This window comes from Camelina sativa, chromosome 4 (genome assembly GCF_030686135.1).
Source record: "Camelina sativa cultivar CO46 ecotype springtype chromosome 4, ASM3068613v1".
Classification (NCBI taxonomy): Eukaryota; Viridiplantae; Streptophyta; class Magnoliopsida; order Brassicales; family Brassicaceae; genus Camelina; species Camelina sativa.
The window spans coordinates 5,578,251-5,605,625 of record NC_141883.1 but is presented as its reverse complement, the minus strand read 5'-3'; the positions used below and the strand labels follow the sequence as shown (position 1 = coordinate 5,605,625).

The following is a 27,375-nucleotide window of genomic DNA, read 5'->3' as shown; positions in this document are numbered from 1 at the left end:
ATGAAACTCACCACCATGATCACTTCTGATTTGGACTATGGATTCTTTTTCAGTCTGAAGTTGCAGAGCTATAATCCTGAAGCTCTCAACAGCTTCTGATTTTTCTCTTAGAAATCTAACCCAAGTGAATCTTGAAAAATCCTCAACAAGTACAAATGTGTACCTTTTTCCATTCATACTCTTAGTTTGTACTGGCCCCATGAGTTCCATGTGTACCAAATCCAAAATCCTTTTTGAACCAATATCATCGACCTTCTTGTGTTGCACCTTGATTAACTTTCCTTTACAGCAGGCATCGCAAACAACATCAGACTTTCCATCAAGTTTTGGTACTCCTCTGACAACGTTAGCCTTCACAATCTTGATTAGACTTTGAGTATTGATGTGGCCAAGACGTCTATGCCACATATCAAGTTTGGAAACTGTTGCAGATAAACACATCTCTGACTCTCTTCACATGTTGCAGTTGTTTTCCGATCGAACTCCAGACAATAACTTGTTTCCATTCTCATCATATGCATTACAGTCAGTATTTGTGAATGTAACATTAAGTCCATCATCACAAAGTTGACTGATGCTGATCAGATTTGCACGAAGACCATCAACAAAAATACACATTTGCCAGTTGTGGTTGGTTTGACCTGTCGATCATCCCTTTTCCTTTGATTTGACTTTTTCCACCACTCCAAATGTAACTTTTCTAGAATAGGTGTGAAATCATCTAGAGCTGATTGATTTTCTATCATATGTCTTGACCATTCACTATCAAAATACCAGGAGTTTACTTCAGATGATCCTGTAGATGTGTAAGCTACATTGGCTTGATTGTATTCTTCTTCATGCTCTATCAGACTTAGGTTGCAACTCAAACTGATAGACTCAACCATCTTCTTTCTAGAAATATCAGTGGAAACTCCTCAGATTGCATCTTGAGTTGATATCATCCCTCTCTTCATACATCTTCTTTAACTTGAGATTTGATGTTTCTGTTTGCAGATCACTGTACAAGTCTTTCTTTGTGATCCATACCAAGTAAAACTTCACTGGCTCCAAGTAACACTTGTTGAGAGTCCACAACAGATTGATCTTTTTCTTGAAGCTGTAGCAGTATTCTCTTAGATGATTGCCTCTACAGTGATCACATCCATAGGACCTTCTCCTTCTGATCTTCCTGAAAACATCCTTTTGAAAGTGCTCTTATCTTTTTTCAGATATCTTTATCACTGATGCTTCAGCCTTTGAGATGATAGATATGTCTGCTTCTTCTTTTAAATGACTAGCACTTACAAAGTTAACATGTTGAATGATTAAACCTGTGCATCCAGAATTTCCTTGATATCCTAAACCTCTGTGAGTAGCGTCTATTCTTTCCATAGACAGAATCTTGTATAGATCTTTAGTTCCACTGTTCAACATCCTGATCTGCTTGTATTTTTCATTCAGCTCCTTTTCGAGTACTACGGCTCTTCTTTTTTCTTTGTAGTATTCTTCTTGTAGATTGTTCAATTTTTGGAGAAGACCTTCAGTTGATTGATCAATTCCTTCAAGTGAAATACAAGTATCCTTTTCAGTTGCATCTTCATAGAATGATGCAAGTTTGGATTCCAGAGTGAAGTTTTCTTGAACAAGTTTAACTTTATCCTTGTTTAGTTGAACCCAACTATCATACATAATTTTGTCCTTAGGGTTCACCTCTTCATCACTTTCCGAATCTGAAGCAGCTCCAATCTGGACATTTTCCCCACTGACTGTAAACGCAACAAAGTTGAGAAGCTCTTCTCCTTTCTCATCAGATTCATAGTCGCTGAAGCTCAACAGAGATTTCTCTTTTGACCTGGTTTTGTTAGGGCATTCAAATTTTGTGTGTCCCGTGCCTTTACACTCAAGACACTTCAACTCATTTCGTTTGGTAACAAGACACTCTGGTTTGATATGGCCATAGCCTCCACATTCATAACACTGAATCTCCAGTCTCTTTGCAGAGTAGTTAGCGTCTAGTCTTGTCAATTTACCACTAGGTTTGTCCCCTTCTGAATTACTCCAACGCCACCCATCTTTGTTGTTGTTTCTTTCAACCTTTTTCAAGGCTTTACCAAAGTTTATGGCCAACAAGGCCATGCTATCCGTGATCTCTTGAAACTGGTCGGGTTTTTGCTCAGCTTGAAACGTAATGTTTTTAGATGGTTTAGCTTTGTCTTCATCAGTTTCCATTTCTTCAGATTTCAGTAAGCCAACTACTATGCAAATGTCATTGAATCAGTATTACCAGCTACCCTCATCACAACCTTATGAGCAGCAAATTTGGCCGGAAGACACCTTAGTAGTTTCTTCACTAGCTTTTGGTCCTTCTAAGTCTTCCCAAGTACTTCTGGTTCATTTGCTATGGCAATTATCTTTGAACTGAACTTCACAATCGTTACATCAAGAGCCATCTTCAGACATTCAAACTGAGTAGCCAAGAGATCAAGTCTCGTTCTTTTTACACTTGATGTTCCCTCATGAGATTGTTGAAGAATATCCCAAGCTTGTTTTGCAGACTTACACCCTTGAATGAGTTTGAACTCATCTTCATCCACACTACAGAAAATAACATTCATGGCTATTGCGTTGAATTTCGACAAATTCTTTTCGTCTATGGTCCATCTGGCTTTAGGTATTGGAATTTTGACACCATCCTCTGTTGTATCATACGGAGGTTCCCAACCTTCTTCTACTGCTGTCCATGCATCTTCTCCTTGGCCTCTGATGAGTTGTGTCATTCGAACTTTCCAATATCCATATCTTTTAGTATCCAACATGATGTTCTTACTTGTACCCACACCATCAGTATTTAGTTCCATAACTTAGGATCTAACCTATGTAGAGACGACAGTCTCAGATCGGTTTCCCGCTCTGATACCAATTGAAAAAAACTAGAACCTTGAATACAAGTACAAGAACACAAAATATAAGTAAACTGAGCTTTATTAAAGATTCCTCAAACAACTATACAAGCTTGTTTGATCAGTTTCATGCAACACTACAACATGTAGTTTGCCACTGAATCGATCATAATCTACCCAACCTTATCTGCAAAGACTATATATATAGTATCATTACAACACCTTTATAAAACCTGATGGATTATTAGAAGTTTGCTTATATATTTCTACAATTTTATATACAGGTTTAGCGGTTACCTTTTTTAAACTAACTTTTATCAAAGAAATGAAATATCACAAAACTAAGTCTGTTGTAGAACATAGTTTTCCACATCTAAAATTTGTTGGATTTAAAGATCTTCATTTTCGTCTTTAACTTAAATGAGTTTACATGACTGCTTCACGAGATATGTTCTATAAATCTTTTTAAAAGTTTCCGTAATTTGTAAATATGTTGACGGATTTTTTCGGTGGGATCATATCATTTTTGGATTCTTCCAGATCCTCAATATAGAGTGTAGATTACATAAGCTATATACATAAATTCTTTTTAATACTCAATATAAAGTGTATAATACGGAATCTATGTAAATAGATTCTTCCTAATCCTCAATAAAGCACAAAAGCTATATAAAAAAAGGTTGTTAACAATGTAAAATATCAGAGCATGTCAATTGCATACATAACAAAAAGATTAAAGAGTGTAAAAACCAAGGTTATTATTTTTAATCATGGGCAAAATCCTAAAACTAGTAGCATACTGGTTTAATATTTGTATCTAAAACAGATTATATGCTTTATTTTCTTGTTTTTCCACCAACATATTTTTTGAGATTTTAATTAACTCAAGGATATTAAATATCTTAATGCAATTAAAATTATAGTTTTGTTTTTTTTCAATTCAAAGAAACCATTAATAAGTTGTCATAAAAAAATTATTATCCATAAGAAAAAGGTAATACTATACCATTTGGTTTTGATTTTACAAGGTTATATGTCAATTTGGGTTTATAAAAAACAGTATAGGGTTTATGTTTTACAGGTAAACGAGATGGTTTGTCGATTAGAGTTTATAAAAAAGAATGTAGTATTTAGATTTTATAATTAAAAAAGATTGTATGTGAGTTTGAGTTTATAAATAATGATTAGAGTTTATATTTTACAACTAAACAAGTTGTATGTCAATTTAGATGGTAAAGAAGGATTATGGCTTAATTTTTACAATTAAATGAGGTTATATATCAATTTGGGTTTATAAAGGAGGATTTGGGTTTAAATTTTATAATAAAACGAGTTTATATGTCGGTTTGAATTTATTAGGGAGAATTAAGATTTAAATTTTGCAATTAAAGGAGATTATGTGTTGGTTTGAGTTTAAATAAATTATTACTTTTGTTAATATTTTTTAAAATATATAATTTATTTGTTTAATTTGTATTTATATTCAAATGTAATATGACATGGTGTAATTTTTTGGTTACAAGAAAATGAGTGAATAAAAGGGTTCACTCTAACCCAAGTATTGTTCTTGCTTCTATTAGGTGACAAATTATGATTGACTAAGGGTGAATCCACATATTTTCCTTGACTGAAATAGCATAGAGTTAAAACAAAAACATTAGGCAAATCATTTAATTACCATATGATATGATAATTTCATAAAAAATCATACTTGCTAATATTTTTAAGAAAAAATATATTTAGTATTTTTACAATAATTTACAAATTTTGATGGATTATTAGAAGTTTGCTTATATAACTTTTACATTTTTATATACAAGTTTAGCGGTTTCTCTTTTAAAAACGTTTTTTTTATATCATAAAACCACATATGTTGTAAAACCTAGTTTTCCACATCTAAATTTCGTCGGATTCGGAGATCTTTATTTTCGTCTTTAGCTTAAATGAGTTTACACGACTCCTTCACAAGATATGTTCTATAAGTCTTTTTAAAAGTTTCTGTGATTTGTCAATATGTTGACGGATTCTTTGGCGGAAAGTACTTTATCATCTTTGGATTTTTTCTTATCCTCTAGATAGAGTGTAGAGTACGAAAGCTATCTAAATGGATTCTTCCTAATCCTCGATATAGAGTGTAAAACATGGAAGCTATGTAAAAAGAAAGCGTTAAATATGTAAACTACCGAAACATGTTTAACGCATATATAAAAGACAAGGAAGCTTCCTAAAAAACATGTAAACGAATTCTTCCTAATCCTCGATATAGAGAGTAAAACACGGAAGCTATGTAAAAAAAAGCGTTAAAGATGTAAACACGCGGCAGCATCTTCATCGTTCGATCAGCTTTCCTACTCCTGCATTATTAATAACCTAAGGAGGTTTCAATAAATCCACAGCAAACAAAAAAAAATCCATTTTACGAAATTACGAAATTAGGAAAGCTGTTGACGCAGACGCGGCAGCAGCTTCATCGTTCGATCAGCTTTCCTACTCCTGCATTATTAATAACCTAAGGAGGTTTCAATAAATCCACAGCAAAAAAAAAAAATCATTTTCCTAATCCTCGATATAGAGAGTAAAACATGGACGCTATGTAAAAAAAAGCGTTAAAGATGTAAACTATCGAAACATGTTTAACGCATATATAAAAAAAGATCAAAGAGTGTAAAACAAATAATAATTTTATTTAATCATAAACAAAATCTCAAAAGTAGTAAAAAACATATTAGTTTATTTTTTTTTAAATTTAATATTAAATTATATTCAAAGAGAAAATAGCGTTGTTATAACTAGTGATGCTGTTGTTTGAAAAAACTTAGATAGTTTAGTTAGATGCTTTGAATTAACTCAAGGGATAGTATATTAAATATCTGAATGCAATTAAAATAGTAGTACCATGTATAGTTTGTGTGTGTGTGTTTTATTGAGATTCAATAGAAACAATTAATAACTTGTCAAAAAAAGGGAAGAGATGTTTGACCCTCCCACTGGCGGTCAAACCCAAATAATGATAATCACTTTCTTTCCCTGTCATCAATCTTTGAACTTTGACTCTTCCTTAATATCCGTTACGATTTCGACACGTGTCTTTTCATCTCTCCATGTATAAATCCAACCAGAGGTTTAACGCCGTTGGATCATAATATCTTTGCTGTTTATCTCTCTGGGTTTCCGTCTCCGTCTCTCTCTGTTTCCGATCTGTTTTTTTTTTGACCAAAAGCTTTTTTTTTTCTCTTCTTCTTCTTCATTCAATGTCGTTGAACATATCTGAGGATACTTGAATCTCACTCTTCTCTGTTTCTTCTCCGACTCAATTCAATCATCTCTTCTCTGTTTCTTCTCCGACTCAATTCAATCATCTCTTCTCAATTTGCTTTTGGAAATTTCGATCCGAAGCTTTCTTGTTAATTTTGACTGAGGGGATTGCTTGAATTAGGGTTTTTGATTTGATCTCATTCTAAAGATGAAAGCTTCGATTGAGAAGTTAAAGAGGTTTACATCGCATTCGCATAAGGTCGATGCAAAGGATAAAGGAGAGATTGTGTCTACAACACAAATCGACGAACTCGCTCGAGCCGGGAAGGTAAACAATTACGCTAAACTTCATTAAATTTCGAAAAATTATTGTAATTTAATGTTCTCACGGACTTGGGTTTTTTTTTTTTTTTTTTTTGCTGAAATCGACGAGATTTTAGTAGGGTTTATGATTGTGGTTTAGTCTAGTTTTTAGGAAATTTTTCTGATGTTCGATCGAGTTTCTGATTCTGAGAGTGATGAACAAATTTAGAAACTTTTTTTTTTTCTTTTCAATTGGTAGCAAATCTGATCACTTACATGAGATTTAGTGCTATGGAAGAAGTTACTGAATTTGACTTTTTAACTGTATTGGAATTTTCCATTTTCGTTTGAGTGGTAACATTAGTCTTTTGGGATTCTCAGGATATGCAAGACATGCGAGACTGTTACGATAGACTACTCTCTGCAGCTGCTGCCACGGCAAATAGCGCTTATGGTAAAGAAAACATGCAATTGTCTTGTCATATGGGAAATGCAATTAGGTTACTGAAGATAAAGCATTCTTACGCTTTGTTGTTATACTTTGGTGGATTTTAGAGTTCTCTGAGTCATTGGGAGAGATGGGTTCTTGTTTGGAGCAAATCGCGCCTGATAGCGACGAAGAAAGCAGTAAGCGCTTGAGATCTAGCCACTTACGGAATTTTACTTTACGGTGTATAATAGACTGTAGTGTAACATTGGTTTTTTTTTTCCTTGTGTAGGTAGAATCTTGTTTATGTTAGGTAAAGTTCAGTCTGAGCTGCAGAGACTTCTTGATACATATGTAAGTTGTTTGTTGCAAACATGAATTCTGCAAATGCTCTCTGGAAAAAAAAACTTACTTGGTCATGGTTCTTGTTCTTCAGCGTAGTCATATATTTAAAACTATTACAACCCCATCAGAGGCGCTTCTCAAGGACCTCAGAACTGTTGAGGTATACCATAATTTGCTTTTCTTGTATTCAAGAAATGCTTTTACTGTCTTTTTTTCACTCATCTTTTGATCTTCATATATGAGCAGGATATGAAGCAACAATGTGACGAGAAGAGGTTTGTTAATTTTCTACTACTGAAGTTTTCATTTTATAGTTTGGATAAAGTTTTCCTTCAACAACTGCTTTACCTGTCAACTCTCAGGAATGTGTTTGAAATGTCGCTCGTGAAAGATAAAGGAAGACCTAAAAGCAGTAAAGGAGAGAGACATATTCCTTCTGACTCTCGACCTGCCTACAGTGAGTTTCATGACGAAGCAACAATGTGCATTTTTCGATTGAAATCTCTTAAAGAAGGACAAGGTCGTAGTCTCCTTACACAAGCAGTCCGTCACCACACTGCTCAGGTAAAGCTTGTGTTTTTTTTCGTCTATATATTGCTCATTGAGCCTTGGTGTACGTCGTATGTGTTTCTGAATTTCTTTCTTATTATTCTTTGTAGATGCGTTTGTTCCACACTGGACTGAAATCGCTAGAGGCAGTTGAGCGTCATGTAAAAGTTGCTGCAGAGAAACAACACATCGATTGTGATCTATCTGTTCATGGGAATGAGGTGGAAGCTAGCGAGGATGATGATGATGATGATGATGACGGCCGATATATGAACAGAGAAGGAGAACTGAGTTTTGATTACAGAACAAATGAGCAGAAGATCGAAGCTGCTTCTCTCTCTACACCATGGGGATCAATGAAGGTAAGTTGATTGTGACGGTAATATACACACATCACCTAAAAAAATTGTTCTTATCCTCTTCTCATTTTATCTAGGTGGATGATACAGACCTCTCATTTCCTCGCCCTTCTGTAACAAGACCAGCAGCGGTATGTTTTTTCAATATATGTGTACCAAATGCTCTCAACTGCAATTAATCGGGTTGATGAGAGACCAGTGTGATAAGTATTTTACTTCTCTCTTGCACAGGTAAATGCTGATCATAGAGAAGAGTATCCAGTTTCAACCCGCGATAAGTATTTGAGCAGCCATTCGGCTCCGTTGTTCCCAGAAAAGAAACCTGATTTATCAGAGAGGTTGAGACAGGTGAATCCATCTTTTAATGCCTACGTATTACCAACACCAAACGATACAAGGTACTCGAAACCAGCTTCCCAAGCTTTAAATCCGAGGCCAGCAAACCACAGTACCGGAAACATATGGCATTCATCTCCATTAGAGCCGATAAAAAGCGGGAAAGATGGGAAAGACACAGAAAACAACAGCGTATACGGCCGCCTCCCTCGTCATTCTACAACAGACACGCATAATTATCAGCAGCAAGCAGCAGGAAGACATGCATTTTCAGGACCCCTGAAACCGTCCTCAACAAAACCCGTCACCACCGCAGAAAATTACTCAGGCATGTATTGTCCTCTGCCGACTCCTCCAGTACTCAAACCTCATCCTCATCCTCATCCATCATCTTCTCCAAAGGTCTCCCCTACCGCTTCACCTCCTCCTGGTTCTTCCCCGAGGCTGAATGAGCTTCACGAGCTTCCAAGACCCCCAGGCCACTTTGCACCACCGCCAAGACGAGCAAAATCCCCGAGTCTGGTTGGTCACTCGGCGCCTCTAACCGCATGGAACCAAGAAAGAAACACTGTAACTGTGGCTGCTCCATCTTCCACCAACATTGTGGCCTCGCCGCTTCCAGTACCTCCGTTGATTGTCCCCAGAAGTTACTCTATACCTTCAAGAAACCAGAGAGCTGTTTCTCAACGGCCGGTCGAAAGGAGCGATGATAGAGTAGCAGTAGCGTCCCCGCCGTTAACACCAATGAGCCTGTCTCGGCCACTTCCTCAAGCTACAGGAGTTGCTCAGACCAGTCAAATCAGAGGTAAAATCAATTATTTCCATCTCATTTTATTTGTTTACATGAAAATAATCATATAGAACAAATATAAAGCATGTTCAGTTTGCCATAAGACGCAAGTGAAAAGTTCTTGTTTAATTTTTGTTTGCGTGTGGCGTATAACACTTGCAAACTATACAGGCAAAACAAGTTGAAATGTATTATTAATTTCGTAAAATGGATGTTTTTTTTGTTTGCTGTGGATTTATTGAAACCTCCTTAGGTTATTAATAATGCAGGAGTAGGAAAGCTGATCGAAAGATGAAGCTGCTGCCGCGTCTGCGTCGCTGGTTGTACAAATTCAGAGATCTTCACAAGTGAATATAGAGAAGAAGTCGGTTATTATATGTATTATTTTTTAGTTGGTTAATCTCGTTTTTTTTTCCTTTCTTTTCTAGGTTTCTTTTTACCCATTGTAAATCTGAAGCCTTTTGTTTTTTATTCCATTTTCCCTTCCAATCCTTTCAATTTTTTTCTTTTATCCCCTTCTAAATTTACATACGAAACCTCAATATAGACTTTAAAAAAATTCAAAGTACTTTGTATATAGCAGATAACGTACTATATTTATGAATAATAAAAAAAATAGTAGCTGAACTATTTCTGATAAAATTATACAACGAAGATTTCATAAAATGCGAAAAATAATTAGACAAACCAAACAAACCACCGGATAAACCAAAAAATATGGTAAAAAGAAAATTATCACGTTGAGTTGAGTGGCGGATATCTTGGGACTAGAGAAGGAGCTAAAGAGACAGACCAATATCGTCGTCGTCAATGGAGATCTCTGCGTCTGCTTCTCTAACTTCCTCTGGACTTGTCCCTCGTCTTCTTCCCTTGCCCTATCCTCATGCTCCGACTACTTCTGTCAAGCCGTTGATGTCTTCTTCTTCCTCTATTGGACTCATTTCTTCTCAGAGACGTATTATTATAGCTCCGTCTCTGTGTCTCGCCGATCAATCTGCCTTCACCGGTTAGTTTGCAATCCTTAATGCTGGAATTTTTTAGGAGATCCCTCTAAGTCTACCGAAACCGTTAGTTTCAATTGCATATATGTGTGTGAACAAAGTGTTCGACGATATGTCTGATCGCTGATGCTGTGAATTAGTCTAATTCTTTCTTAGATTGATGCATAATGAGTAATGGCTGCTCGAGAAACGAAGTAATGAAATTAATTTATCTTTTCGATTTTATTGTTTTTTTGCATAGGGGTCAGTGTTGTTGATTCGGATCCCATAGATGCTGTGAAGGTTAGAGTTTTCATAAGAACTATCTTACATATGTTACTAGCTTTACTTCCTTTATACTTCAGAACGACCTTTGCTCTTAAACCATTTCCATCTGAAACTCAGAGGAAAGCTATGGACATATCCCCTGCGCTCAAAGGAGCTTCGATATTTCTGGTTGGTAAGGTGGACTTGGCTAGGCCCCAATATTTTTATGCTAACTGTGTACTTCATATGGACATTCACTGATGTTGTGAGCCTTTGACACTCTGGAACAGGGATTAATAACTCTGTTAAAGCGAACACGGGGAAGCTTTTGGCTGAGGCGTTACGATATTACTACTTTGATAGGTAAAGCACTCATAAGTTCATCATATCAGAACCTCAGTTTTTCTTTTATAGTTTTTAGAACCGTTATAGTTGTTGAAAGTTTCCAGAATCTCAGGCATTCTCATTGTTACTTATATGTACTTATCTTTGTTTAAATCTAGTTTACAATACGTATAGTGACTTACTTGTCGAATCTAGTTTCTTAGCTTTATTCGAACATTAGTGTTAAGCTCGAAGCTCTCTTTTTTTGGTCCTTTGCCTTCGTAGCTCAGGGTTGCAACTTTATTCTTCTTCTCCTCTTGATAGTTTCTCATTGAATGTTCTCAAGTCCTTTCGCATTACCCTAACTTTTAGTGTACTTTTTATTGTGTAGTGATAATTTGATCACAGAGGCGGCTGGTGGAAATGTGTCTGCTCAAGCTTTAAAGGAAGCTGATGAGAAGGCTTTTCAAGAATCAGAGGTAAATTCATTACTTTGATCTGCATTTTTCAATCGTACAAATGCATCCCTGGTCTAGTTTCTGATCGAGGATTGATCTCAGTTACAAGATACTGAGTCAAAACCAATCTGAAGACCCACATTATTGTTTCTAACGATGATGACTCTCTAATATATCTGCAGACTGAAGTGCTGAAGCAGCTATCATCTATGGGCCGGCTTGTAGTTTGCGCTGGAGATGGTGCGGTACAGAGCTTGAAAAATCTGTATGTTCTATATCAGTTTTACTAGTGTTTATATCTAGCAGTTCGTGCTTTTGGAAGACAAACACATGCTGCTTAAATCTTGTCTGTTCTCATTTGAACAGTTCACTTCTAAGACACGGAATCTCCATATGGATTGATGTTCCTCTGGATATCGCTGCTAAAGGGGATGATGATTCATTCAACTCGGAATCTTCTCGTGAGGTTTTACTTTCTTTGAACTGAAATGCTTAAAAGAACTGAACTGCTTAAACTTACTGGTATGTTATTACTGAGAAACTAACTTATATGATGGATGAACAACACAGTTGTTTGACACACTAAAAGCGAGTTACGAAAAATCAAGAAAGGGTTACGAAACAGCAGATGCATCCATTTCCCTTGACAGTAAGGATCTATCAATCATATAAGTCAAATAATATTCTTGACAATTTTTATTGTATGACTGATTGATTCTGTTTTGCTACTTGGAAACAGAAATAGCCACAAAGCTGGAATTTGAAGACTTGGAAGCGGTAACATCTGAAGACATTGCTTTGGAGGTAAGTCCCAAGTTGTCTTTCATTTTTTTTTTTTTTCCCCATTATGGCTTTTATGATGACAAATGTGAAAAGTTTTACGAACAATGGTGAATGGTTTATCAGATTCTGAAAGAAATCGAGAAGTTGACGAGAGTGAAGAAAATGATGGAAGAAGCTTCACGACCTTTCTAGGTCGATCATACTCTCTCACTCATATGATTTATCTTGTATGTAATGTATATCGTCTCGACATTAATGTAGCATTTTTTGCATAAAATTTAGTGTTTTCAGCTTTTTTTTTTTTTTTTTATATACCTTTATTTCATATACTACTCTCCAACTAGTAAAAGGAAACTAAAACTGCAGTGACATGTGTTGTACAAGAGACAAGAGGCTCAGCTTTGGGTGGAGGAGAAGAATCATTATCATCAAATCAATGATCATCATCTGTCTGTCTGTCGTATTCTCTCTCTCACGTGAGATCGATCACGTGCTGGGCTTAATCTATTTGATCCACTAGTATGTGGGCCTTAATTTTATGGCCCACTAAGGGATAAGACTTGGAAGAAAAAAACAGTGAAAGGGCACCAAAAGAAAAATCATCCCAATTCCCAACAGCTTTCTTGTCTCTCTCGTCATTAAAGAAAAAAAAAACAAATTATATGTTTTCTCCATTTTTATTGTTCGTTGGAGTTATTACTATTAACGGTAAAAAAAAAAAAGAGAATAAAAACGGTAAGGTTTTATAGATTAATTAATGATTTTAATTAATAATGCATTCAAAAATATACGAAAATTCATGTTTTTGTTACATAAAAGAGTTTTGATAAAATTGAAAAAATGTTTAATTAAGGAAAAAATAAAAAGAGAGCGATGTTAATGGCGATGACGAGTTTTATTGGGTTTTTTTTTTTTTTTTTTTAGATTCTTTTGTTTATAAACAGAAGTAAGAGAGATAAGGGAAGAAGAGAGAGGTACCTCTTTGCTTCTTCTTTCTTTCTTTCGCTCATCCCTTTTTAAGAATCTCTCTCTCTGACCTTTTCTTCGTTTGATTCTAATTTTGGATCCAGACCAGGAGGGTTTAATAAATATTTTTGTGTGAATGATTCAGATTTTGGACTTGTTCGTCTGAAAATGTTTTGTTGAACGGATTGCTTCACCGGTGCGTCTTCTAACGGGGTCTTTAAATCTGCCGTTCTTCGTGTTTTTTTTTTTTTTTTTCTTTTTTTTTAAATTTTATTTATCAGAGTTTGGTGATTGCATCGGTTTTGTGAGTTTTACCATGTTGTTGTCTATGATGATTGATGATGAGTTGCTGCTGTGTTTTCTTCGGATTTGATGGTTTCTCTCCTATATATGAGAAACCTTCTTTTTTCTTAAAGTATTTGTTGATCAGATTGATTTGATCACAAGCTTATTTCGTGTGGTCTTCGGTTCATTTCGTTTTTGTGATCTTGGATCACTGATATGTTTGATCACTTGGTTTGTTTCTTTAGGAAATTTTTGTAGGAGTGTTAGGAAGATTTTGTAGGAGTGTTCGATCATCTTTTTTTTTTTAAATATATATTGCTCAAATCTTGCAGATGTGTGTGTTTTCTAAGCTTATAATTATGAGAATTTTAGTTTACTGCTTCCGAGTTCCTGATTTTGTTGGAATAGCTTGTACAGTGGCATTGTTTGATCTCTTCTTCTTGCTTAAAATTTAAACTCTTGTTTACGAATTTTGATATGTTTGATTGTTTCTTTATTATTTTTTTTAACTGGAATCAGTCATATCTTCGTTTGACCATTCCTGATAAACACTTCTGCCCATTTTGTGTGTTCTATTGAGTCTAGCAGAACAACTTCGGGTGTTATGTGCTTACTGTGTTGAGAATATGTAACTGATTTAGCTTTCTCTGTATTATTTGTTTCAGGAAAAGGGTAACTGCAATGAACTCTGTACCTGTTACCCTCACATTTTATGTAGCTTCAGCAGACTGCTCTGCCATAAACCAATGTCGGATTAATGTTAATTGTTTGGTTTCTTGTATGCGGGTCTCTAGTCAAGCAATGCATGACTTGTGGATGCCTGTGACTGATACATAGTTCTAGATTTTTTATTTTATTTATTCTTCTGCTAGAGATAGAGAGAGGTAGTCTGTATTGTTAGGATTTGGTGGTTTGTAGTCGGAGTTTCTAGACAAGTAGGGATTTGGAAACTGACATCTCTCAAGTGACCATAACCTCCCTTTTTACTTGAAAAATTCCTTTGAGCATTGGTTATGGGTTTGCCACAGACTGCTTCAAGTGAACAATCCCAGGAAGCTTTGTCTGCTCCTAGTTGTAGCCTTTCACAAAGTCTGCCTGTGTATGCTACTTCCCATGATTCAGATGGCATTACCAGTGGAAGTGAAGAAGGTATCTGCTCTTCCATTGGAGAATTTGTTAGAAAAACATCATTGGAGCCTCTGGAGTTCACAGATGATTCGTGTAGTTTCCATGGCACTCGTGTTGTTACCTCATCAAGTGCTCATGGATCGACTAGTTATGCTGCCAATAAGGTTAGTTCGAGTCTAACTGGAGCTAGAAGGATAGTTGGTTTTGCATCAAGCGAAGTTAGCTCGCTGGACAACAAACCAACGAGTGTCGATGTTGATCACTCTCTATCATCCACTGGTGGAGTTACAGGACTAGATATTGGTGGAACGTTAGTCAGGAAACGAGTACTCTCCCCCCTGAATACTCTCTTCCCTGTAAAATTCAGAGGTGACCTGCTTGATATCAGCTGTGGTAACCACCAACAAATTACTTATTCTGTTCAGTCTAATGGATTCAGCAACTCTGGCGATTTAGATCACAAAAAGGCTAATGCCCCTAGTATGTTACATCTCTCTACCACTCCTACGACCACAACCTCATCTAGTTGCTGGGATCGGAAGAATGCCTCAAACAGTGGTAGACTCTCGTCCATGGTGTTCACTGATGGTCCATTGCTTGACTCTGTAAACCTCCGCCGACCCACCAAAGGTGAGGTTTGCGTATATTCACCACAATATGAAACGTATGGCATGTCCAATAAGCCTTTACCTTGTGATAAGGAAATATCTGTCTCTCCCCCGCTTTGTATGTCACCACTTGGTCCGAAGTTTTCTGAGAGAATAAAAGCTGTTACAAGTGGCCAAAATGGGAAGATACTGGAAGATTTAAGGAATATTAGTGAAGAAGCAGAATTAAGAATTGATCATAGATTATTTGATGATGCATATGCCGTTAGGAGAACGTTTTCAATGGAGAGAAGTACTGAATCAGCTCCGGCATCTCCATGTAAAAGGTTCGTTAGAAGCTTGAGTGGACGCCCCATTCAGAGGTCATTAGTTGGTTCTTTTGAGGAGTCACTATTGACAGGAAGATTGTCATGCGGGCCAACAAATCAGGTTTTCATCTTCAACGTTGATGCTTTGATAACTCACTTTATAGGTCATTAGAAAGTCACATTCTTTAACTAGTGTTCGTCCCCATTTCATGAAAGAAATATGTGTAACCTTAGAAATTGAGGATTGGTAAAACTGGCTCATAGCAGACGACTGTCTATAGATTTAATCTTATATATGCAACAACTGAAAGGAAAAAATCGTTATAACCATCCTGGTTATGCAAAAGCTATAACCTCAGATGTAAAAAAAAGTTTTCTTTTGCTTTCTGTTTTGTAATTTAGATTAGTGACTTCTGTCTGCTTTTTATGTACAGAAGATTGACGGTTTTCTTGCCGTTCTTAGTATTGCTGGGGGAAACATCTCTCCAAAATCACAGAAGCTTCCATTCTCAGTAACTAGTGTTGGTGATGATTGCTTCTTGCTATACTATGCCTCCATAGATCTCGCTGGAGGATCTATATTGAACAAATTATGGGGCCAGAAAATGAAAACAAGTCAAGTGAACTCTGACTGTCAGAGTTCGAAGAGCCAACTGCGGATCCCTATGAAGGGCCGGATTCAACTGGTATCCCCTTTCTCTCTTTTTTTTTTCTTTTGGTGCTATTAATTTTGCATTGGTGCTATTGGATTATAAAGATATGGCTAAAAACTTATTTGATGGTTGCAGTAGATTGTAACCGTACTTTTCTTGTGTAATTAATTTGGAAAGACCAAATAGCGGTTTAACAGCTACTACTCTCCCTGAATTCCAAATAGCCAAGTGCTTATGAAGATAATAGGCTAAGTTACTATGTTTGTCAGTGTTGCTAATAGGTAGTTCTGAAAAGCTCTAAAATATTCACTCATATGATGGAACTGCTCCTATGCAGGTTCTTAGTAACCCTGAGAAAACACCTCTTCACACCTTCCTCTGTAACTATGACTTGACTGATATGCCAGCTGGTACAAAGGTAATATAGAACATAACGATATCAACCTTTTTTTATTTATTTCTTTTCATTTTAGGCAGAGGAAATGATATTGTGTTCAAGAACTAAAAACATTAGGGAGTGATAGAGTGTAACTGCCATAGTCAGAAGAGTAATTGTTAAGCTTCTAGGAAGGCATAAGGTCTCAAGCAAAACATGGAAGTCACTGTTTTCATTTTCCACTCATTGCTTCCCCTTTTAAACTCATCAGTGCATGTTTTGCTGTAATGATACGTCAGAAGTTTTTTGAATATTTGGTATTATGCAGACGTTCTTGCGCCAAAAGGTTACTCTGGGATCATCAAATCCAACTAGTGAAGCAACAGAGGAGAACGCTAGAAAAGCCAAAAGCTTGGTAAATGAAAACTCTAGATATAGGGACAAAAAGAGTTGTGAAGGATCTGATTTAGTAGATGCAGTGGAAGGAGATGGAAAATTTGATGAGTTACATGAAAGTGAAAAAAGCTGTATAAAGTTGTCTAAAGAATGTAATGGTGGTTCTGGTGCTCTACGCTACGCTCTTCATCTGAGATTTCTTTGCCCATTACCAAAGAAAGCTTCAAAGAAATCTGATGAAACCGAAACTACAGGACAAAATAAAAACTTGGATTCAGATGGGAAGAGGAGATTCTATCTGTACAATGATTTGAGAGTTGTGTTTCCTCAACGCCACACAGATTCTGATGAAGGAAAGGTACGTACGAGATTTGTGTTTTTGAGTCTTGAACTTTGTTTTGCAAATAGCTAAATCTAGTTGAGTCTTATCGTAAGTGATACATAAAACCATTACTTGTCTTTGTGTTGCAGTTGAATGTGGAGTACCATTATCCAGAAAACCCAAGATACTTCGACATCACCGACTGAGAACTTAACTGGTTCGGTTGCATGGTTACATAAGCTTTATGGTTTTCTTGTCCAAGAAGGAAGAAATCAATGGACTTCTTTGTACATACAAATTTAGTTACAATGGCTCTGACCCACTTTGTACAGTTACCATTTCGGGGTTTTCGTTTACAAGAACAAAAAAAGAATATGGAAAACTGAATAAGAAAAAGTTATATTAAAAGTTGCTACAGATTACTGAAGCTATTTGAGTTTCTTTTACATTAAAACAGTATATTGGAAAGAATCTGCATTTATACCATTGTAGTTTTAGTATATTGGTAACTGTAACGAGAATCCGTTATTAATTAGGTGTTAACGAAAATCCGTTAATAACAAAACAATGTGGTTTCTCAAACCTAAAACAAAAAATTTAAGCTAAACCTTCCCTTTAATCCAAGCTTCTTTCTAGAGAATAGAATTAGGCTAATTATTAGAGGCCTCCCTCTTATTGATGTTTTGAGTCTCCTTTTATAGAGAACTCTTACAACCGACTTATACCAATTTAAATAAGTTAAAATACCAAAATTTAATCTAATAATAAAAGAAAATTCTAATAACCAACTAATAAGACTATAGCACGTCGATTTGAAGGTTGTCCTCAAGTTTCAGCTAATGGTGTGCTCCTTGCAGCTGCTCTGTGCCGTCTCACATCTTCCACCATGTCCTTATCTTCAATTGGTTCATCCTCTTGATTAGCCCCATCATTGACTACCGTGATTTGAAAAAAGACCGGTTTTCAAACATGCTTTCTTATGAAGATTTCATCACAGTTGAAGCAGAGACCTTTTGCACGTCGTTCCGCCATCTTTGCGTTCGCCAATTTCTTTAGAAAGAGTTTGTTGAGGAGCTTGTTTCACTTCTGTTTCTTGAGGTAAAAGAGCTTCCTTGTCTTTACCGCTTTGGCTCCCACCATTTCCTGTCAATGTTGACCTAGTTGACAAAGTTGAATATCGAGTTGGTGGCACAAAGTGCCCCCCAAGCGTTCGAATATGTTTATCGCCCTCAATCTTGTATTCATTATCCCATGCATACTCCATAGCTTCGAAGAACGTTACATGCTGAAGGTATTCCACTTCTAACATCACATACAAGGAAGCTTGACCCTGTCGCATATTACATAACTCTCCCACGAGATTCACCGCATCTGTTCGCCCATACCTACTTTTGCATATTCGTTTAAACTCGGTCCATCCAAGCCTATGTTTAGTCAGCCTCCGCAGATTGTTGTTCCAATGATACACTTCTCGAGTTAGTACAAAGTAGCTTGACGTACTCTTGCATCATCATTGAACACTCTCTGATCCTCAAATAATCTTCACATTTTTGTAATCATTCCACCGCATTAGTTGTACCATCATAGAGTGGAAACTCCATCTTAGATGGTGACACCATAACCTTCTCGGTCTCTTTGCCACCACTTTCTCTTTTCTCCACCAAACTTCTCATCGAATCAATTTTCTTTTGCATCTGATATCTCCTGTTCGGTAACTTGCTGCCTCACAGGCCATATCATCTCCAATCTTCCGCACAGCCCACTCTCCACCTCCATCAGTCACTCGATGGCCTCTTTCCCTTCCCATCAAGCGTTTTGACCATGGACCACCTGTTCTGCATCCGTCGATAAGAGCTGCACTGATATCTTGCTTCACCTTAGATACGAAAGTTGTTTCTTTCTCCACCATCTCATCCTGACCTACAGCCGCATAAAGGGCTTGAGATCTGTTGGAGTTCTCTTCCTTCTCAGCAGCTAGGGCTGCTTCTAACTTCTCCTTTCACGAAACTCTTCCACCAACGCCTTTGTTTGTTGAAGTCCCTCTCGTTGTGAAGCCATCGTCGTCTACAAGGCCTCCTCCTCTCTAGTTACCCTCTCTTGGAGCTCTACCACAATCTCCTTTAGCTACTTCAAACCCTCGGTAATCTCTTTGATTGCCTCCTTAAATAATTTCTCAAATTGAGAAATTGTTATTGGCTCTTCTCCCATCGGATCAGAAAGCGACTCTGATACTGTAACTCCCCGACAACCACATCAATGTGGGCTCCATTTCTACTTTTAGTCCATGAGCCCACCTTTCTTAATGGACCTCACGTTCTCTCATGAGGCCCGTGAGCCGATCCATATCCAACGGTCGTTTTGCTATGTTTGGGAGGCTTTAAAGACTTGTTTAGCATCCCTTCAAGTCACCACATGATTTTTCCTAGTGTTTTGTCCTCACCCGTACAGTTTCGACAATCACTTCTCGGAAGTTTACCCATCCTGAGACTACTCCCGCTTAAACACGCTTAAATCTTGATTTCTCCCAGGACCTTTGACCGAAAAGATAAGTGCACCTTAGTGACATAGGTGGCCAAATCGATTCTTTTACCCTCTCTACAAACCAAAGTGTCACAGTTCACCCCCACTAATAGATCGCAAAAAGGGTGTGAGTCCACTCGACTCCACACTCGTCTGTGTTTGGCTATATTACCACTTATAACGCCTCGACCGCCACCTCTTAGTGAGCCCTATTTCAACTTCCATTCCATGGGTGCACCTTCCTTAATGGGCCTCATGTCTTCTCACTAGATCCGTGAGTCCATCCATATCCGACGGTCGGTTTGATACGTTTGGGAGGCTTTAAAGAATTGTTTATCTTCTCTACAAATCAGCACATGATCCTTCACAGTGTTTTTTTTCTCACTCGCACAGTTCCGAAAATCACTTCGCGGAAAGTCATCCATCCTAAGACTACTCCAGCTCAAGCACGCTTAACTCTGGAGGACCCTTGAAGGAAATAATAAGTGCACTTTGATGACATAAGTGACCAAATCAATTCTTTTAAACCTTTCCGCAAACCGTAGTGTCACAAATACCAAGATGTTATGAGCTACCTTTCATCTAGTAACTGGAGCTGTGATTGAAACTAGAACGAAAGATTTAAGCCAAACATTTCTTTTAAACCAAGTCTCTTTCTAGAGAATTAGGTTAATTATTGGAGGCTTCCCTCTTATTGATGTTTTCAGTCTCCTTTCGTAGAGAACTCTTATAAACAACTTATTCTAATTTAAATAATTTAAAATACCAAAACCTAATATAATAATATATAAAAAGAAATCCTAATAACCAACTAATAAGACCATAACACCGTATCAAGTACATATATTATGAAGGTTATTATTATCATCAGATTCATATGAACCAGTACCAGTTCTAGAGAAATTTTGGTTATAATAACAAACCTACTTCCCTTTGGACACACACAAAATTTGTAACTAGTCTTAACATTAATATTCCTCGGACGATATCATGATTTTCAAGTTTTAACATTGTCCGAACAATCAGATCTCCTAACTTGCAATGCGAAAGTTCAACTTCATTCTCTACGACAACGCTAAGATAGAGTTTGTATTTTCAATATGTAGTAGTTCTTTTCAGAGCGATGAATTTCAATTTTCACACGAAATTTCTAGTCTTCCTTGATGAAAGGAACAACCAATCCTTCTTCATGAAATTGATTTAAATTAATCATGTTAGCTCTCAATCCATCGACCGTATAAACATTTTAGAGTTCGGTAAGTGATCTCTTCGCTAGTGATATATTTGCCTTTCTCTTTTTACCTTTTGCCCCATCTCCAAAAGTAATGACCACATGAATCTTCCTTAGAGTTTTGTAGATTCTCTTGTAAAAATACCAAATCTTCTTTCCTGACTTCTGTTCTGGCTCAGCTGTGTAGGCAACTTGACAATAGAAATCTTATTCTTAAGTCCAAACCTGATTGACTAGTTTTCTATCTCTTTCTAGAATACGGGCTTTATTCAACAAGCTCCTTTTCTCATTGATTAGCGATAACTCTTTGATCAGAGCATTAGTCTATTTTCCAATGTCAAAGCAGACTCTCATTAGTTTGGGTACTCAAGATAAATCCATTTTCTTCCTCTTCTATAGTACCCAAGTAAGATACTAAATTATTGAAACTTCAATATCACCTTCATTCCATGTCACATAAGACTATTTTTTACTAGTCATTCCAAGAAAATCAGCCCTTGTATGATTGTTGGGCCCAGATTCCCCACTAACATACATGGATCCTCTGTCAAATTTTATTACCAAAAGAGGAATAACACGTGTGATCACCCGAGGTGCCAGAGGAAGAAAAGCCCGAGAAACAAGATGGCCCAGCTTAGAGAAATATGAAGTGTTCGGGAGTGTCAGCGAGTTCTGGAGAGCTCGTGAAGATGAAGTGAACAAGGCAAAAGAGTTCCGAGATGGGCCTTGAGAGATGGGGACCAAGGAAGATCTAGTCAATTTGAATTCCGAACGTTATAAAGTAAATGCACGAATGCATTAATGAAAAATTATATAATTGAATGCCTAAATAATTGCTTGTTTTAGTATAAATACAAAATTTTGTACACCTCAGGAGGGAACTTTTTGAATATTTATACAATACATTTCTTAAGCAATTTATATTTATATATTCATATATTTTATTTTTTATTTAAAATAACTTCAGTTTTTGTTATTCTCAAGATATTCAATTTCTTTGACCATTAAAATCATTGAGTGTGGGATCCGACAACACTACAGAAAATCGGGGTATTAACAACGCGTAAAAAACGCTATTCAAAAGTTTGACAGCGTGAAGTGACCTTAGTACAGTGGTAGGAGAGGAGTCCATTTGTATAAGGCACCATCTCACCAGGAATCAAGTCCCGCTTCCTACGAATGTAGGAATTTGGCTAATGGGCCGGCCAATTGTGGCCCAATAATTGAAAAAAAAAGTTTGACAAACGCTTTGACATCGCCGGCGACGGTAGATCAAACTAGTAATTATACCGTTTTTGCTTTTGCCATTGTTATTTATTTGATAGCGTTATATATATGCTATTAAAATAGTTAGATATAGCAAAAAAAATTTTGAATATAATATTAAATTAGACTCAAAGAAAAATTAGTTTTTATAGAAAAACTACTACAATTTTAGCCTAGTTCCCTTGAAGCAAACCAAGCCTGAAGACCACTCTCGTATCGACGATCCCCCATTGCAGAGATAGCCAATAGCCGATGCCGCATTTGTTTGTCAAGAATGGTGATTAGAGTGGACGCCGGTGTCGGAGCCTGACCGTGCTTGCGTGCATTACGCTCTCGCCAGAGGGTATGCACCGTAGCTTGGAGTAGGTATCGCGCTAGAAACCAATGCACCGTGTCCGACCATGGGGTCGAAACACAGGTGATAAGAGTAGGCCAATACGTAGTGTACCTTCGTCCATAGATATTCTTTGCCAAGTCTCCCCAAACCTCCGAGGCATAGCTACACTGGAAAAACAGATGATTACGGGATTCAAGCGTGATGTTGCAGAGAGGACAATCCGAAACTGCTCGACGATTCCATTGAAGCATACGGTCGCCAGTTGACAATCGATCCCAAACAGCCAACTAAACACAGAAAGAATATTTAGGTGTGTTATGGGTGAACCAGACACCCTCATACCAAGTCACTCTGTTGGAGGCTACACGAAGGAGGTTCCAGGTTTGTTTCGTTGAAAACCTGGACCTGAAAACATCATTCGTACCTCGCCAAAGAACTCTGTCATCCCCCTCAACACCGTGTTGCGATGAACGGACCAAAGCCTCCTCAACGGAGTTGAGAATGTCAAGATGGTGACGTCGCCGTCGCCGATGAGCCCAGGCTTCTGCAACCGTAGCTTGTTGAGCAACACCCAAATCAAAAACATCCACGTACTTCCGACTTACAAAAAGGCTTTGCTCTCTCTCGATACTTTAGCAGCTTACGCCACATCCACGACCCAAGAGTGGTATGAGCCGGTACAGCCCAAAAGGAGCCATTGCGAAGAAGATTTTAATCTATCCACTTCACCCAAAACGAGGAAGCATGTGAAGCAATACGCCAAATTAACTTCAGATATAGCAATTTTATTAACAGCGTTGTACAAATATGTTATTTTTCTAATTTTATGCGCAGCGTTTTTTTTTTTTTTTTAATAGCGCATGTTGCGTATGTTATTATACTGAAATTATCAATAGCAGTTATATTATCTAGTACGTTTTTTTTGTAGCAGTATCCTATTCTATTATAACATTGACAAAATGCAATTGATTACCAGATTTGATCGTATTTTGAATTTATTTTTTATGCTTTTTTATTAAATTGTAATTTAGGGAAAATTATTACAAAAATAAGATTTCATTGTTTGGGTTTACGGATTCACTTTTTAGACTAAAAAGAGGCCTATTAATCCAACAAAAAGATAATTCGAAACCCAACATATACAACATGAAATCGAAAATCCATTAAAAAGTATTAGTTACATGATCCCAAATTCTAAAGCCTGTTATGAATATTCAATACCATGTCATTATCGGTCTATTAGTAGAACAACCTAAAACTCTAAAGTTATATCATATTATATCTTATGGGATAGAGTAATAACACAAGAGAACAATTCTATAAATCTTTTGTTATAACACATTATCAGCACGCTCTAATTCTAACAGCCTAAAAAAAAAGAAAACCTAAACTGCCGAGACATTGAGGCATTGAGCAGACGTCACCGACAGACTTTCTTCTAGAACCAATCTGTCTTTGTTATCAATCAGATAAGTATTTGTAATTTATGTTTGAGTTATACTTATGACGATTTGACTCATGCATCTAAATTTATATTACCGTCACATGATTTATAATTTGGTCATGATCGGTTCATGCTACGGATTGTGTGTTATTATTTATTCCTACGATCTGCTTGAATCATAATTCATAATGGTATTGTCAAGCTTTACTGTTTGGTTTGATGAACTTATATCATGGTCATGACACATGGTTTACCCTTTTAATCGATCTGTATTTTTTTAATTGATATATTTGACATCTATCAAATTGGTTTATCATGTTGTATATAAGATCCCATCATAATAGTTTAATAATTAATTTGTTCTCACAAACCATGTTTTGTTATTGATCGACACATGCTCATGTTGACATGTTGTTGTTTTAACTCCACCATATATGATTTGTATAGTTTAATCATCGTTTCACGAGAAAGCAAAGAGTTATGAAAATCTCTAAAAGAGATGTAGACATGAGTAAGAAAAAGATTCAGATACCTGAGAATCATAATAGAAAGAAATCTCAACAAGTTAATGTCTATAATGAAAAGGAACCAATAAACAAATCGACGTCGTAATATGTTTGCATGCAGTGTTGCAGTTGATAATGTTATTGATGAAAATCGAGAATCATAAACAGCGGTTAATAGAAAAAGTTTTCTTGAAAAGTGTACACAAAGAATGATTGGTTAATCATTAAAAGAAATAGCTATGAAATAGTTCAAATCTTTTGAAGAGATAATATTTGGACTTGTAGTCGTTACACTTGAAAGTGTAAAATGAGGGGAACATAAGTGGATCTGTATGAGAAATTCAGTACGTGTAGTAGTACAAAGATTCTCAGAAAATACTTATGAGAGATGTACTCTCATTTGCTAGAAACAACTATTTTAGATTCCTTATGAGTTTTAACAATAAGAGTAAGACTTGATTCAGTCTAGTGAGAAAGTTTTCAAACTATCAGAAGTTTCCCTTAAAGTGATCATATTGCTAGAAGCAATATTTGATAGTTCTCGAGAACATTGTAAAATCGAGAAAAAGTTTTGTAGACTTTTGACACCTTTTAGAGAGAAAAGGGTGAAAGTTTATCTCTATGAGAGAATCCTGTGTGTAGATCATTATTGTTGATTTTAGTGATCTCGTAGTTGGTTGAAAATAGATCGGGAACAAGCTAAGAGAAGATCTTAGAGTTGTGTAAATCCGAGATTGAACAAATGTTGTAATTATGTTCAAGAAGTATTTTCAAAAAAGTTTGAGGACGTAGGCATTCGCTGAACCTCGTTATAAGAAAAGTTGTATGTGTCTCTTGTCTCTTCTGCAATTACAAGTGGTTCTTGTTAGAAGAAAGATACAAGAACAAATGCAAAATATGTTGATGATGAAATTATTATCTGATCTCTGATAGAAACAATCAATGATGAAATATTACTCCTGAAAGATGGAGAAATCGGATTGAATAAGGTCAGATCTTTCATGAAATTTCTTGAGTTTATAGATTTGACATATGATGAATGAGATGTTACCTTAAGATGCTTACATTATCTTACATAGAAAAATGGTCTTGTAGTACCATACTAATAAGAAGAGTAGAAAGAGAAAGTTTTACAAGGAGATTATGAATAACTCTTATGTATAAGATTGTTTGGAAGATTGTATCTAATAGAATATTTGGGCTTAAGTTCAAATAGATCTTCTATATGAAAGGGGTTCAAATGACTTGAAGTTCAATGGACCCAGGAAAATATATGATGATCATATGAGTTTGTACCTGAAAGCGCTGTTTATAGCAATTCAGAAAGTATGATATATATTATCATAATGTATAACCTGAAGATGAGGCTTTCAGGGGGAGAAATATGATTATGTGCGTAGTTGTACTTTTTTTTTCCCTTATCATGGTTTTATCCCACTGGGTTTTTCCATGAAAAGTTTTTAACGAGACAACAAAAAAACACGCGAAAGATAAACACCTTAAGAGGAATATTATGATTCCGATGGTGAAAGACTATCATCTTCAAAATCTTTGCAATACAATGATGATATTGTGAGAAACAAAGATAATAGTAAAGATGAGTCACTTGTGAGACCCATGACCAATAGAAGAATGGCAATACACATTTACTACAGATTTGTTCAACTAAAGATTTGGCAAACCATTTACCAAGGCATTTCCAACCACTACTTGTAAGAAGCTACTTCATCATATTGGATCGGTCATCTCGAAGATTGCAAATGATGTACTCAAAAGGGGGAGTAAAAACACGCTGCACTTTTTTCTCCTTAACCATGGTTTTTCCCACTGGATTTTCCTGGTAAGGTTTTTAATGAGGCAGCATCTCACATGCGCATTTAGAACTACATTTTTATAATGATCATCCAAGAGAGAGTGTTATGAATATTCTATATTGTATGGATACCCATTATCGGCCCATTAATAGAACAACCTAAAACTCTAAAATTGTATTATTATATATATGTTATATCCTATGGGATAGAGTAATAACACAAGAGAACAATTCCCTAAACCTTTTGTTACACTTTTGTTGTAACAAAGCCTAAAAATTAATACCACTTCTCATTTTTTGACTTCTTCTTCTTCTTCTGGAAGAACACCTAAGAACATCAAAAGCAACCAAACACAAATAAGAACATATATATATTATAATATGACCATCATAATTAATGGACAAACAAACAACAAAGTGTTCTAACCTATTTTTTGTTTTCAGTCATATGAACAACAAAGTGAACAGCGATATCCTTTCGGAACTGCAATTGCCTGAATAAAACATAATCTCTCGTCGATGAGTAAAATTAGAAAGAGTTAAAATTGGAAACCATAATCTTTCGTCGATGAGTAAAAGAAAGAGTAAAACTTGAACCATAACCTCTCGTCGATTATGGAAGTAAATCCGACGGTAGAGAGGAGCAAGAGTCGCATCTCCATCTCAGACGGTGGAAATCGATCGGTGTCGTCGCACCATGATGGAAGAGAAGAGCAAAAGTCGTTGCATCTATATCTCAGTCGGTGGAAGTCGATCGGTGTCGTCACACCGTGATGAAATAGAAGAGAAGAGCAAAAGTCGTCGCATCTTACGGTGAGAACAAAAGAAATGACACGGAGATGTTAAAGAAAGCTCAAAATAATTGAAGGGTTAGATTAGAGGGCACTAATTTGATCTTATGGTGAGACTAAACGCCATGTCATCAATCCCGATGATCTATTTCTATTGGCTCTGTGTTAACTATTTTTCTTTTTGCATTTTAATCATATATTTCTTAAATTAAAATGTATATATTACTATTATGAAATAAAAATGTGTTATAGTTAGTCTTAGATAAGTATCAATAAGATCTTTATTTTGATTCAATTTATTTTAATATTAAAACTATTGATAAAAGAATAAATATTCTTCAGCTCTTACCAATTATTACAACTAATT

At 36.2% G+C, this 27,375-nt stretch overlaps 5 protein-coding genes and 1 long non-coding RNA gene across 12 annotated transcripts; 3 read left to right on the top strand and 3 right to left on the bottom strand.

Annotated features, from left to right (window-relative positions):
• Nucleotides 1-2,348: 2,348 nt before the first annotated feature.
• Nucleotides 2,349-2,840, bottom strand: LOC104783573 (uncharacterized). The gene has a single exon (XM_010508716.2). It carries the CDS (start codon nt 2,838-2,840, stop codon nt 2,349-2,351), a length of 492 nt encoding a protein of 163 aa, XP_010507018.1.
• A 2,957-nt stretch (nt 2,841-5,797) lies between these two features.
• On the top strand, nt 5,798-9,737 carry LOC104779910 (uncharacterized protein At2g33490). 2 transcript variants are annotated; one of them, XM_010504333.2, is made up of 11 exons: nt 5,798-6,465; nt 6,822-6,894; nt 6,996-7,067; nt 7,160-7,221; nt 7,304-7,372; nt 7,459-7,487; nt 7,575-7,776; nt 7,872-8,123; nt 8,198-8,251; nt 8,352-9,261; nt 9,516-9,737. In XM_010504333.2, the coding sequence occupies exons 1-11, from the start codon at nt 6,346-6,348 to the stop codon at nt 9,539-9,541; spliced, it is 1,869 nt and encodes a 622-aa protein (XP_010502635.1). In that variant the 5' UTR covers nt 5,798-6,345; the 3' UTR covers nt 9,542-9,737. The 2 variants fall into 2 exon arrangements, with proteins under 2 accessions (XP_010502635.1, XP_010502636.1); XM_010504334.2 differs by having other exon boundaries at nt 6,011-6,465; nt 9,500-9,737.
• A 133-nt stretch (nt 9,738-9,870) lies between these two features.
• On the top strand, nt 9,871-12,352 carry LOC104779909 (putative inactive shikimate kinase like 1, chloroplastic). The gene is made up of 10 exons (XM_010504332.3): nt 9,871-10,252; nt 10,489-10,529; nt 10,632-10,686; nt 10,784-10,856; nt 11,209-11,296; nt 11,458-11,540; nt 11,642-11,741; nt 11,846-11,924; nt 12,015-12,079; nt 12,182-12,352. Exons 1-10 carry the CDS (start codon nt 10,057-10,059, stop codon nt 12,248-12,250), a joined length of 849 nt encoding a protein of 282 aa, XP_010502634.1. The 5' UTR covers nt 9,871-10,056; the 3' UTR covers nt 12,251-12,352.
• Nucleotides 12,353-12,640: 288 nt separating this feature from the next.
• LOC104783572 (uncharacterized) lies at nt 12,641-17,508 on the top strand. Of its 6 annotated transcripts, none has more exons than XM_087509934.1 (8): nt 12,641-12,793; nt 12,983-13,032; nt 13,170-13,220; nt 13,975-15,474; nt 15,791-16,039; nt 16,344-16,424; nt 16,711-17,136; nt 17,250-17,508. In XM_087509934.1, exons 4-8 carry the CDS (start codon nt 14,323-14,325, stop codon nt 17,304-17,306), a joined length of 1,965 nt encoding a protein of 654 aa, XP_087366060.1. In that variant the 5' UTR covers nt 12,641-12,793; nt 12,983-13,032; nt 13,170-13,220; nt 13,975-14,322; the 3' UTR covers nt 17,307-17,508. The 6 variants fall into 6 exon arrangements, with proteins under 6 accessions (XP_087366060.1, XP_087366057.1, XP_087366056.1 ...); XM_087509931.1 differs by having other exon boundaries at nt 15,788-16,039; XM_087509930.1 differs by lacking the exon at nt 12,641-12,793 and having other exon boundaries at nt 12,846-13,032; nt 15,788-16,039.
• Nucleotides 17,509-22,285: 4,777 nt separating this feature from the next.
• LOC147945447 (uncharacterized) lies at nt 22,286-23,152 on the bottom strand. Its single transcript, XM_087509255.1, has 3 exons — nt 23,099-23,152; nt 22,879-23,010; nt 22,286-22,741 (listed from the first exon to the last, which is right to left on the bottom strand). The coding sequence occupies exons 1-3, from the start codon at nt 23,150-23,152 to the stop codon at nt 22,286-22,288; spliced, it is 642 nt and encodes a 213-aa protein (XP_087365381.1).
• A 2,741-nt stretch (nt 23,153-25,893) lies between these two features.
• Nucleotides 25,894-27,081, bottom strand: LOC104779908 (uncharacterized). The gene is made up of 3 exons (XR_766607.3): nt 26,821-27,081; nt 26,645-26,711; nt 25,894-26,545 (listed from the first exon to the last, which is right to left on the bottom strand). It is a non-coding gene; the product is annotated as an uncharacterized LOC104779908 (long non-coding RNA).
• Nucleotides 27,082-27,375: the final 294 nt, after the last annotated feature.